The following is a 14048-nucleotide window of genomic DNA, read 5'->3' on the forward strand; positions in this document are numbered from 1 at the left end:
GGTGGTGTATGCAAGAAATGATGTAGAAGGAGAGGCTGCTGTACTGGTTCTCCCTGGGGCAACCCCTGAGTATCTGTAATATGAGTCCCTGGGTGATGGATGGGGAAGCCCGTGGTGACAAGTAGGCGTATCCAGGGATCAAATGTTTAGTGGCACTTATCACACTTATAAAACCGTTCTTATGTGCTACCACCTTAATCCTTAAACACCAGAAAAGGGAAAAGAGAAAATTGTTGGTTTGTGAAATTGGTGTATAGGTGGGCACTAATAAGGGCCGGTGCCAGATTTCTTAATATGAAAATTTTAATTTATGTAATCTAATTATATACAAATAAATACAAAGATAATGCAAAATCAGACCTACAGACGTCTGTACATAAAAGTTTGGTCTTATAACAAAAAACAACTGGTTTAAAATAAAGTTGAAAAAAAAAAAAAAAAGGACCCTTAACGGTTTAAGGATAAGTATTTTACTTACATTGTGAGGTAAATATTTTTATATAAAAACGTTCATATGCATATGATAAAAAAGTGGATATCCAGGAGGTATCTTTTGCAACTGGCAGGATATAGGGCCCTATATCTGCAGTATATGTGGCTAAAAAAATGGGATCGGCCCAATGATATGTTGCAATTAGCGTTATGTGGACAGGCACTCACGGTTCGTTGGTTCTGGCTTGTTCTCGTCACAGACCCCGGTTTCTCCGTATCGGAGGATAATAGAAGGTTGTATGAACAATGTCGTCTTCACCGCCACGTGTGTTGCGCAATGGCGTTCAAGGCGCCTGTTTTGGCGTGGATCTTGCGTCAGATGACAGAGTTTCTGCAGCTTTATAACTTCTTTGTCCTGAGGTCGTGTGAGTGTTTTGTTACAAGCAGCGGGATGCGTCCATCCCTAGGAGTTTGTGGATGGACGCATCCCGCTGCTTACCTCACAATATAAGTAAAATACTTATCCTTAAACCGTTAAGGGTCCTTTTTTTTTTTTTTTTTCAACTTTATTTTAAACCAGTTGTTTTTTGTTATAAAGACCAAACTTTTATGTACAGACGTCTTTTGCATTATCTTTGTATTTATTTGTATATAATTAGATTACATAAATTAAAATTTTCATATTAAGAAATCTGGCACCGGCCCTTATTAGTGCCCACCTATACACCAATTTCACAAACCAACAATATCCAGGGATCAGATGGAGGCAACGTTGTGCAAATCTACTTACAGTTCATTATTGAACAGCAGGCAATGGGCCAGAAACAGATAACAGCAGATTCCTTAAGCTGGGATGATCATGGAGAGTCCGTCTGCAGGAAAGGTGCACACAGCCTGATAGTAGATACGGGCTGGGCTGGTTCAGATGGAACTGACTGCAAGTGGTGGAAGCTGCAGTTCTGGGCTTAAGTCTCCAGATTTGCCCTGGGTGCCAGGTGGTAGGCCTAAGGCACTGGAATTGATGGCTGTGGCAGCACTGAAGGTGTGCTGCTCACTCTCTCTGGGATAAGACCCTGCAGTCTGACTGACTGCTAAGACCTAGGACTGCTGAGACAGACAGACTGACTCCAAGATGGATTCTCTCACTCTGACTAGACTAAAACCCTGTGCTCCCACCCAGCAGACGTTTTCATACTCCCCCCGGTCAGGTGGTAGCACCTCTCCAATCACCTTCCAGCTTGTATAGCAGACATATCTTTGGATAATTATATATACCAATTAACTGTTACCTTACCAGGCAGTATCTGGTAATACAGCTGCAATTACACAATATTCCAAGTTCTAGAAACATCCTGGAGGGTTCATGACTCCCCATAACAGCTCCTGACCTGGAGAGGGTGCTATTCACAACTATCAGATTGCCTATGCGTTGGCAGGGGTGTTGCACATGCACGTATCCTTGCTCGCTGGAGATCTATGGATCCTCCATCAGTGGCCACTGGCTTCACAGGAACAATGATATATACCGAGAGCCTGATACACTGCGACCAGGGCCGGGGACAGCACTGGGCAGACCCAGACAAGTGCCCGGGCCCAGAGTTGTGGGGGCCTCACATAAGGCTGTACGTAAGGAATCCATAGGGGGTGAGGGGGGCTTTTTATAAAATAACCATGAGGGGGCTGTTTGGTAGAATGAACTAGGGAATATTTTGGGGAACAGGAGACTTTTAGTTTCTGAATATTAATGCCGCTACGTCTGTTTCCTGCAAAGCGTATTACTGAGGCTCTGTCAACCCGGGGCCTACTGATACTCGGAGCCGACCCCATGTGCTCCTCTCCCCATTTATTTTTCTCTTTCCCTCTTCTCCTTCCTCTGCCCCCTTTTTATCCCTCTCTTCTACCCCCCATCTCACTAATCCATAACTATTATTGTTGTGCCCCTCACAGGGTTTTGCCTCTGTATCTTCTGTTTTGGGTATAATATTACACCCTGAAGTGTTTATGTTTCTATTTCATGTTCAAAAATGTAAATAGGTAAAACAAAATTTCCTTTAGAGGTTCCACAATCAAAGGAAAATGTCTGCTTCTTCCATAAGCCCCTGTCCATGTGTGTTCTCCGATATTCTAGCTCCGCTCTAGTGACGTGAAATCCTTATGAAAACTGATGATGTCGTGTCCTGATAATTCTGGGATGTTCTGTAGGATCGCTGTAGGTCCATATAGAAGAACCAGGCTGGAGAGCCGTGTGTAGGTGCCCTATATAACCATGTAATGTCATAGACCAATTGGGGAATGATGAGGGTAGACACCAGGAGCCTAACCACAAGGGGGTTTACCGTAAGAATATGGGGGTCCCCATCCTCGTACTGTCTGTGGAGAAGTCTTGATGATGAATACTTGCCTTTGTACTGGTGCCCACATAGGACCATCTCCATGTCCTCCACAACAGCCTCACCCCATGGGGGAAGGTGCCTAATTCTAGTGACACTACCTTGTAGACCTTACTGCGGGGAAAAGGCTCCAAACTCCTCCAAACCTTGTAATCCGGAGAGTCCTATAACACAGTCCAGGTAACACTCCACGTAACCACCGGACTCATGATACCAGCAACTCATTCATGTGCAGCCAACTCCGAGCGACTTACACTCATTTTACTCTGGAAAATACAACACAGGAAACTGGAGATTATTTCCTCTTATCCATGTTTTTATTTCTCCTCTCCATATACATGTAGATCCCGCTCCATCTAGAATCCTACAAATGGAGATTTTATGTTATTGCAGAAGAATTTAGCAGATAGAAGTTTTCTGCACGGCCAAAATTTACACTTCCCGGCTTTCCCAATGTCAGGGGTGACACAGAGGCCTCCAAAGTTTTTGAACCTTTTAGGAGAAGACATGGAGAACGTGTTCCAGAGGGATAAAGCCGGGAGGACTCCGTACAGCAGCGTCTTCTATCCTTACGTCACATAGAAGACCATTGTTATACAATCCCAGGTTCTTCATTCCCATCAGTGATCTGCAAAGTACAAGAGACATCAGATGAAGGCGCCTCATACATGACAGATCAGACTTGTTTTCATGTATCAGTATCGGGCTGGTTCGGGTGATTGTCTATTACACGTGTTACACTGTCTATTGCGTGTACACACATACACAATATACATACAACACACGCACAAAGCGGATACGAATACATACAGTATATACAGCATATAAACAGCTTATACACACAGATGCAGCAGATACACATCATAATGTGCTTATCTGCTGCATAGACACATATACACCGATGCATATAAACATACATACATACACACACACATACATACACACTCATACATATATACACACATAAATACATACACACATAAATACATACACATATACATACACACATATACATACATACACACACATGTAAAGATACTTACATTTTCTGGTGTGCAGGCAGGGGAGGCTTGGCTGTAGATAATGCTGTGCTGGTAGCTGCAGATGAGCAGGGCGGCTACAGATCTGGTGACGGATGAGGCGGGCCATGGTCAGATGAGCCGGGCCGTGAATGAGGCGGGTGGGCCGGCGGCCGTGGAACGGGCCACGGATGAGCCGGACCGCAGCTGCATATTGGGCCTCCGATAAAACAGGCAGGTAGCTGGGGAACGGGCCACAAATGACCTGGGCCGGCGGCCACATACCGGGCCTAGGATGAGGCAGTCGGCTGCCTTTGCTACATCCATGGAGCCGAAGACCACAGATTAGCCGCATGTTTTGATAAAGGGTGGGGTTGCTGCTCGGATTGGCTGCTCGGCCACGGATGAAGCCTGGTCGGCGGCAGCACGTGGGTAGGGAGTAATGAGGGAGATTGGCCGGCCAGATGGGCACAGATGAGGTGGGTGTTACTACACCCCACTGCCGGTTGTTGTTATGCCTCCGCGGCAGTGTGTCGGTGCAGGCCCCCACCCCCCAATGGGCCCGATTGTTACGCCCCGGGGGTAATTTACTCCATTGCCTTAGGAGCAAAGCAGCAAAGAAGGAAACGGAGGAACCTGCAGGAGACATAAGCCGGAGGATTGTGTCAGAGACTGCGGAGTCTACATCATCCCATAGGGTAAATGTCATGGAACTTACCTGGAGGGTCTTCTGTCACCTCCGCTGCTTCTGCTGAAGAAAGATAAAAATTATTATTATTATTGATGTCAGTGATGCAGAATTACAGGTGATCCCCAAGGTGTGAAAATCTCAAGAAGAACCTTGACCCCTTAATGACAATACTGCCATACTGTAGTATATGGTAGGATCAATCAGACAACCTAGGGTTAAAGTACCCTAGGGGGGTCTGAAAAATAGTAAAAGTAACTAAAAGAAGTTTAAAAAAAACAAAAATTCAAATCAAAGTAAAAATCATAAACACATTAGGTATCGACGCGTCTGAAAATGCCCGATCTATCACAATATAATAACGTTTTTTCACTGCGCTTAACCCCGTAACAGGAAATAGCGCCCAAAGTTGTAAATGGCCCTTTTTTGCAATTTTGAAAAATATAAATTCAATAAAAAGTGATGAAAGGTTCTGACAGTCCGCAAATGGTAGCATTAAAAACGTCATCAAAAGTAGAAAAACTGACACCACCCACAGCTCCGTACACCAAAGTATAAAGAATGTATTAGCGCCAGAAGATGGTAATATCCCCCAAAAAGTTTTTGTACAGGTTTTAATTTTTGTAAATGTATGAAAACATTATAAAACCTATATAAATCTGTTATCCCCGGGATCTCACCGACCCAAAGAATAAGGTAGACCTGTCATTAGGGGCGCACAGTGATAGCCATAAAATCCAAGCCCACAAAAAATATGGCGCAAATGTGTTTTTCACCATTTTCTCTGCATTTGCAATTTTTTCCCCCACTTCCCAGTACATGACATGGAATAATAAATACCATCACTATGAAGAGTAATTTGCTATACAGAAAACAAACCGTCACACAGCTCTTTACGTGTAAAAACAAAAAGTTATAGATTTTTGAAGGTGGGGAGTGAAAAATGGAAATGAAAAAACAAAAAAGGGCGAGGTCGTTAAGAGGTTGAAATACAAAATGGACCTATATATATATATATTAAAGGGATGTGCATCACTATTTTTAATGAGCGCCCCCTAGTGATCACTACGGGTAGGCAGAAGGTAAATGGCCACTTACCTCTTGCGGCTGCTCCCCCGGCTCAGACACTTCGGTTTCCACCATTTGCGTCTTGGCCTACAAGAAATAATAAGCAGATAAATCTTCATGTGGAGGGTTAGGGGTTAATAAGGGTTATGTGTAGGGGCAGAGGTCAATGCAGGAGAGTATGTGACCCCCATGTGGACCCCAGTAATGTAAATGTGGTCCTATATATTCCTCATACTTACTGTAGAGACTCCTCGCTCGGCCAGGCCTCAATCACCTCCAGTCCTGAAGGTCTACAAAAGAAAACACTGACATCAATATAAGAAGTAAAAATCTCTGATGATGACTGAATATATCCATAATGTCTGTGTGGAATCAGCTGATTGTATTCACACTCTACATTTACCTTCTAGGACTCTCTATGATGTTGTTTCCATCCAGTAATATTTCCTCCTCCACATCTTCTATCTCCTCCTCCTGATCTTCCAGATTTTTCACTTTCTCCTCCACATCCTCCTCCTCCTTCACATCCTCCTCCTCCTCCACTGCCAGGTCTTTCCCCTCCACCTCCTCCTCTGCTCTCTGATGTTCTACCTCCACCTCCGCCTCCTCCTCCACTTCCAGGTCTTTCCATTCGTCCTCCTCCTCCAGCACTCTCAGCTCCTCCCATTCCTCCTCCTCCTCTTCTTCAGCTCCATCTCCCTCCTCGCTGTATGAGACAGAATAGGAATGAAATGTCTATGATAAATCAGTCTTATATTCTGGGAGCAGATAATATGGAGACTGGGGGGAAGGGATTGGAGGACACTTGTTCTAGATTATTCTAGAACTTCATGGGATAAAGGAAATGTTCTATACTCACGTGTTATCAAACAGGTCAAAGAATCGTAACATTCTTACTGTTGTTATCCTAAAAGACAAACACAGCGCTGGTAACTGGAACTGCGCTACACGATCCCCCATATACCCCTCATATTCTCTATATACCCCTCATGGCCATCATATACCCCTCATGTCCCCCATATACCCCTCATGTCCCCCCATATACCCCTCATGTCCCCCCATATACCCCTCATGTCCCCCCATATACCCCTCATGTCCATCATATACCCCTCATGTCCCCCATATACCCCTCATGTCCCCCATATACCCCTCATGTCCCCCATATACCCCTTATGTCCATCATATACCCCTTATGTCCTTCTTCTACACCTTATGTCCATCAGATACCCCTTATGTCCCCCATACACCCCTCATGTCCATCATATACCCCTTATGTCCCCCATATACCCCTCATGTCCATCATATACCCCTTATGTTCTCCATATACCCCTTATGTTCTCCATATACCCCTTATGTCCCCCATATACCCATTATGTCCCCCATATACCCCTCATGTTCTCTATATACCCCTTATGTCCCCCATATACTCCTTATGTCCCCATATACCCCTCATGTCCTCTATATACCCCTCATGCCCCCCATATACCCCACATGTCTTCTATATACCCTACATGACATGTCCTCCATATACCCCTTATGTCCTTCTTCTACCCCTTATGTCCATCAGATACCCCTTATGTTCCCCATTTACCCCACATGTCCCCTATATACCCATAATGCTCTCCATATATCCCTCATGCCCCCTATATACCCCTTATGACACCCATATATCTCTCATTACTCCAATATACCCTTCAAATCTGCCATATACCCCTCATGTTCTCCATATAACCTGTATGCACCCTATATGCCCTTCATGTCTTCTTTATACCTATCATGCCTCCCATATACCTGTTATGCCCCCATATACCCCTCATGTCCCCCATATACCCCTCATGTCCCCCATATACCCCTCATGTCCCCCATATACCCCTTATGCGACCAATATACACCTCATGTTTTCTATACACCCTACATGTCCCAATATACCTCTCATGTCCCCCACACACCCCTCATTTCTTCTATATACTCTACATGTCCCCCATATATCCCTTATATCCAACATATACCCCTTATACCCCCCATACACCCTTCTATGTATCTCTGGTGTCCCCCATATACCACTTATACCCCCCATACACCTTTCTATGTATCTCTGGTGTCCCCCATATACCACTTATACCCCCCATACTCCCTTCTATGTATCTCTGGTGTCCCCCATACACCCCTTATACCCCCCATACTCCCTTCTATGTATCTCTGGTGTCCCCCATATACCACTTATACCCCCCATACTCCCTTCTATGTATCTCTGGTGTCCCCCATATACCACTTATACCCCCCATACACCCTTCTATGTATCTCTGATGCCCCCCATATACCACTTATACTCCCCATACACCCTTCTATGTATCTCTGGTGTCCCCCATGTACCCCTTATACCCCCATACTCCCTTCTATGTATCTCTGGTGTCCCCCATATACCCCTTATACCCCCATACACCCTTCTATGTACCTCTGGTGTCCCCCATGTACTTACCCCTCCTCATTACCCCCTGCTTATAAGGTTATAGCAGTATATAGAATAATAGTATGGTATAATTACCGTATTGGGCCGCCTAATGCCCTGATCGTCCACCACCAGCGCCTGTTAGGAGAATATGATGGGACACGTGATATATACAGGTCAGGATACAATGTGATGTCATTATACATGAGCACAGAGGCAGCCAATCACATCACTTATGTATAAGACCCCGGCTCCTCCATGTCCTCGGCCTCCCCATTTCTCTACATAATGAGAAGATTGATCAAAGCTACAGGAAGGTGAAGGTGGAGGCCGCCATTAGTCTAAAGCCGATTGGACAATATACAATGTGATCTGATTGGTTGCTACGGGCAACAGCTTCATTTCTTTATTTGTTCCATTCTAGGTAAATCAGTAAAATAAATGGGGGGATGTATCGGGCCTGGGGGCAGTTTTCTTGTGTACAAGCCCTGAAATAATCACAATTATTAGTGAACCCCCAGTAGTTACGATTATTTCCCCCTCTCATTTACTCAAGATTATTTACCCCCCCTGATCGTATGATAAATCCCCCCCAATGACTTGTCTCATCATATGCTGTAACCTGTGCACTGATAACTTACCTCATCTCTGCAGACTCCCATCCTTCATCCTCGGTGTTATCATCCTCCTCCTCCTCCATCACCTCCACAATCTCCTGCTCGATGTTCTCCTCCATCTCCTCCATCACCTCCTCCCTCACCTCCACCTCTTCCTCGTCCTCCATCCTATAAGTACATAAGACAGTGAGTGTCCAGGACCTTCTCTATGGTTTCTACAGGTGGAGACATGATGGACATCAGACATTAGTGGCCAAGAGAAGGAAAGTCTCAGTTACTAAACCTTTATAACCAGATCTCATCCCCGGGACCTGAAGACCTGGAGATCCCTCCTCATTACTTCTCTCACTACCCCTCCTACACCGGTACTAGATCCCAATCTATAGCCATCTCTATGGACCTGCACAGAACCCGAGACCCTCAGTATAACCCCCCATGTAAGTGCCCCCCAGATCCATCCTGTTATACAAGGTCCAGTACCATCCAGTCCAGAAGCCTCATCTATGGCTTATCCTATAACTGCATCATCTGTCTCCAACTGTCTCACAGGTTATGGGACCTTCTGGGACATCTATAGGATTATGGGAACTTCTGGGTAATCTATAGGATTATGGGAACTTCTGGGACATCTATAGGATTATGGGACCTTCTGGGAAATCTATAGGATTATGGGACCTTCTGGGACATCTATAGGATTATGGGAACTTCTGGGAAATCTATAGGATTATGGGACCTTCTGGGTAATCTATAGGATTATGGGACCTTCTGGGTAATCTATAGGATTATGGGAACTTCTGGGAATCCTATAGACATTGGCATCACCTATGAGACTGTAGGATATAACATGTAACCATGGGGCCCCCTCCAGCCTGACCCCCTACAGAAGCCACTTTACTATATGAGTAGCACAGGGATAATGCACATAGTAACGTCCCCATCTACACTATGACAACCCTTCTGGGGAAAACATATAATATACAGGGTTAATAGAAAAGATATTACAGTAATGAGCTGATAAACCTAACAAAGGTAACCATGGAGACCCATAATACAATATAGAATAGGGGGACATTCTGTTTCCCATTATTTCTTCCATTCTCCATATATATCAGTAACATATAGGAACCTATAGCAGAATAATTCCCAATATACATCTGGTGGTCACCACTAGGGGGCGCTCTGTACATATGGATTTATACAGATATGATCATACTACATGGCAGCTGTATACACTGAGCTCCCCCTGGTGGTGACTGTAGGAAAACCCTTAATGTAAAGAGACAGATTGTAACTTACCACCAACTCAATCTCACTCACTAGCACCAAATCTGTAACAGAGGAGAAGTAAAGAAATGGCCATTACTGATAAGTAGGAGACAAGATAGAAGAGAATGAAGGACACAACAGGAGCTCAGGACACGGGGGACTTACCTCAATCTCCTACAACAAACCCTCAGAGGCTTCTAAGTTCCGCAGCGTCTTATATACCCGCGTGATGTCATAACGCGGGGGGAGGAGCCAGGAGATCAACATTCCGTCACATTCTATTTTCAATAAACTTTATTTATTTTGTGTTTTTTCACAACATAAGAGTCATAATAACAGAAGAGAGGATTTTATACGGTTTATCTTCTTCCTACTGATTCTTTAAAAAATGAACTAAAAACCATCAGACTAAACTGCTGACAGGCAACAGACAAAGGCAAAGTGTTGGTTATTGTTACAGATACATAGAAAAGTCTCCAGTAACATAACAGACACTTACTATCAGTTTCTGTACATAAAGGACACAAGAATGAAATAGTAATCATGTATAATATTATATATACCGGGCCGCCTCCCCCTCATATCACAATATTCATGAACTCCTCTATCCATCCAGACAACACATAGGGGGTCATTTACTTACCAGTCCGGAGGAGTTCACAGAAAGTGCATTGTCCGATGATAGTGCTCTGTGCCGCGATTCACTAAGATCGTGCACCTGTTATCCTGCATGTGTCACTTCCCCGCTCAGGTCCCTGGAGTTCACCTCCTTTTCCCGGTGCAGGTAAGTGCTTAATCTTGCAACACAATTTGAAAGTTAAATACTGCGCTCAGTCCGAATCAGTCGGATAGTCCGAAGGCCCGCCCCCCTAATTTGTGTCGCATGAAAGCAGCGCAGCCACACCACAATCCAATCGCGTGCGCCAAAATCACGTTAAATACCTGTCACAGCTGCAAAATCCCTGAAAACAACGGAAAATCAGACAAAAGTGTGTTCTGCGACCCCATAGCCCCATGGAGCAGATCTACAGAGTTAATGGCGGATGCAATGTATATGTAATGTCAGCCGAGAAGGAGCAGAACATTAACCCCTCTGCTGATGTACAAGAACTGGGATATTAACACATTTTACTCTTCTTTAGTGTTTTTCCTTGAATTTTCTAAGCCCAACCTGACAGGTGACCGATACTATAACACAGTCCTCAGGTGCCACCCGTTACCCATGACATGTGACCTGAGGAAGGGGCTAGATGGCTTTTTACCTAAATAACATTGATGTAATGTTTTCCCTAAATCCCTTCCTCATCCAATCCCTTCCCTTCCTTGTGTGGACTTGTGTCTTTTTTCAAGCGAATAAACAATGTAATTATTATTTTCTTATGTTCAACAAGGATCAGAAAGCTGCGAGTTTGGGGCAAAGTGACTTATCAGTGAGTCCCCTAAACGCCAATCTCTCAGCAAAGCCTGGGAATATCGCTGTAAGGCTCCATCACTTCTATCACATTGGGGCCGACTGATGCCCTTAAAGAGGACCTGTCACCCAGAAATTCAGCACTAGGAGCTGCTTACTAAAATGCTAAAACAAACTCCGCAGTGTCACAATGATAGCGTTATCGGAAACCTGCCATAACGCTATCTAACACCGCTGCGGAGTACAATAGAAATGCCGGACCACTCTCAAAGTGCTCCGGTGTATTCATGAGGGGGCGGGGATTGTGGGCGGGATTAGAGGCAGTGACTGCCGCATGAAGCATAGCAGTCACCGCCGGCCTATGGAGCGAGCAGGGCGGTCCGGGGAAGAGGCAGCACCTCAGACCATTGTAACACTGCAGCGTGTGTTTTAGCATTAGGAGCTGATTACTTTAGTAACATCTCCTTGTGCATAATTTCTGGGTGACCGGTCCTCTTTAAGGACTAGTAACAAGCCTTCTGCCAATCCACTGACTGAATATCTACAGATTAGAGACGACTAAAATTTGGGTTCAACTGAGTTTGTCCAAACCCGAATTTTAAAAACCTATTTCTGTTCTGTACCTGGACCCAAATCCAAACCAGTAAGTGATTAACGGCTGCCAGGGGTGATCCTGCAACCAATGTTTCGGGTCTCAGGCGCACCCGTGTGCTTCCCTATGCCCCCTCTCGCCGGCAGCCTCACTTACCCAGCCGCGCTCCAGCGACGCTCTCCTCGCTTCAGTGAGAAGATGTTATTTAGCAATGAGATGAGTGCTGTACATTGGGTCACCTTAGTGTTATTCTAGGATATTAGGAGATATAGGGGCACATTTACTAAGGGTCCTGCGGCCGCACTTTCATTGGATATTCCATCGATTTCCATTTTGTGCCGCATTTAGAAGAGTATTGTGTCGCACGCAATCGGATTTTGGCGCAATTGCGTCGGCTTTTATGCAACACAAATCGGGGGGGGGGGGGGCGTTGGACGATCCGACTGATTCGGACTGAGCGCAGGATTTTACTTTGAAATTGTGTCCCAAGACAAGAACTTACATGCACCAGGAAGAGAAAGGTGAACTCCGGGGACTTGAGCGGGGAAGCGACACATGCAGGATATCGGGCGCACAATCTTTGTGAATTATGGCAGAGTTCATCCTCGTCGGATATTCTGGATCGGGGATAGTGCAGGGACCGGGTAAGTAAATGTGCCCCATAGTGTGAGCTCACGGAAGATATAGGGACTGCCTTATCAATCAGCGTGTTTGCAGCTAAGCCTTACGGCAGCAGAGAGTGAGTGTTACTATTCACATGGTTATATCCACAGTGTTACAATGTTACAAGCACAAGAAATTGATTTATTGATTCATAAACAAAAAACACTGTTGACCTCTAAAGGCGGCTCCCGGTAGTGCGCTGGAGAATCCACTAAGAAATCTCTCCTATCCGCACAGGGTGACTAACTATGAATATGTAGACAACGCCATCGATTTGTAAGTGTTGTGGTTTATAAATAGGAAAACAATCATTATATATACATTTTTATTGAGCGATATAAATAAAAGCAAAGTTTTAGACCAATGGGTTTCAGTGAGGTCCCCACGAACCTTTTTGTAAAAAATTGGTGAAAGCCGGGTACCACTTAGACTCCGGTCCCAGGTCTCGGTTTATGTCATCATCTGCGTTGGTCCAGAGAATCCACTACCACCGATCCTGACAACGGTTACTGGTCAATAGCGACATTTATATGACTACTGCTGCGGCTGGATTGTGCTTTGAAATGCATTTTAAACCCATCCGGAATAACTTCTTCCTAGAACGCTGATGTGTTTATACCAGAATGCTTGTGTACGGTAAGTAGCGCCATGTTTTGCTACTTACTGGATGCAAGTGTTTAGGTCTAGACACATCTGTGTTCGGGGAGGAGATATTCCCGGATGCACTTGATATGGATATTGCCGGATGCACTTGATGCAGATATTCCCGGATGCACTTGATGCGGATATTCCCGGATGCACTTGATGCGGATATTCCCGGATGCACTTGATATGGATATTGCTGGATGCACTTGATGCGGATATTCCCGGATGCACTTGATGCGGATATTCCCGGATGCACTTGATATGGATATTGCCGGATGCACTTGATGAGGATATTCCCGGATGCACTTGATGCGGATATTCCCGGATGCACTTGATGCAGATATTCCCGGATGCACTTGATGCGGATATTCCCGGATGCACTTGATATGGATATTGCCGGATGCACTTGATGCGGATATTCCAGGATGCACTTGATGCGGATATTCCCGGATGCACTTGATATGGATATTGCCGGATGCACTTGATGAGGATATTCCCGGATGCACTTGATGCGGATATTCCCGGATGCACTTGATGCGGATATTCCAGGATGCACTTGATGCAGATATTCCCGGATGCACTTGATGCAGATATTCCCGGATGCACTTGATATGGATATTGCCGGATGCACTTGATGCGGATATTCCCGGATTAACTTGATGCGGATATTCCCGGATGCACTTGATATGGATATTCCTGGATGCACTTGATATGGATATTCCCGAATGCACTTGAAATGTGTTTCAAAACGCAATTCCATTGAATTATATGAATAGTCCTTGGGCTACATTCCCATCAACCTCGGTCA

At 44.9% G+C, this 14048-nt stretch overlaps 1 protein-coding gene across 4 annotated transcripts; it reads right to left on the bottom strand.

Moving 5' to 3' along the window:
- Window positions 1–3117: 3117 nt before the first annotated feature.
- Window positions 3118–14000, bottom strand: LOC140069379 (uncharacterized). 4 transcript variants are annotated; one of them, XM_072115029.1, is made up of 12 exons: window positions 12986–13077; window positions 10095–10207; window positions 9960–9991; window positions 8688–8831; window positions 8143–8184; window positions 6457–6504; window positions 6001–6303; window positions 5837–5887; window positions 5628–5684; window positions 4560–4589; window positions 3866–4477; window positions 3118–3450 (listed from the first exon to the last, which is right to left on the bottom strand). In XM_072115029.1, exons 4-11 carry the CDS (start codon window positions 8828–8830, stop codon window positions 4429–4431), a joined length of 723 nt encoding a protein of 240 aa, XP_071971130.1. In that variant the 5' UTR covers window position 8831; window positions 9960–9991; window positions 10095–10207; window positions 12986–13077; the 3' UTR covers window positions 3118–3450; window positions 3866–4428. The 4 variants fall into 4 exon arrangements, with proteins under 4 accessions (XP_071971130.1, XP_071971127.1, XP_071971129.1 ...); XM_072115026.1 differs by having other exon boundaries at window positions 4560–4592; XM_072115028.1 differs by lacking the exon at window positions 10095–10207 and having other exon boundaries at window positions 4560–4592; window positions 12986–13069.
- Between the last annotated feature and the right edge of the window lie 48 nt (window positions 14001–14048).

Source organism: Engystomops pustulosus, chromosome 7, assembly GCF_040894005.1.
Source record: "Engystomops pustulosus chromosome 7, aEngPut4.maternal, whole genome shotgun sequence".
Lineage (NCBI taxonomy): Eukaryota > Metazoa > Chordata > Amphibia > Anura > Leptodactylidae > Engystomops > Engystomops pustulosus.

Bases quoted from the DNA above. Each gene is read 5' to 3' on its own strand.
- LOC140069379 (XM_072115025.1), bottom strand. From the start codon at position 14,000: ATGGAATTGCGTTTTGAAACACATTTCAAGTGCATTCGGGAATATCCA.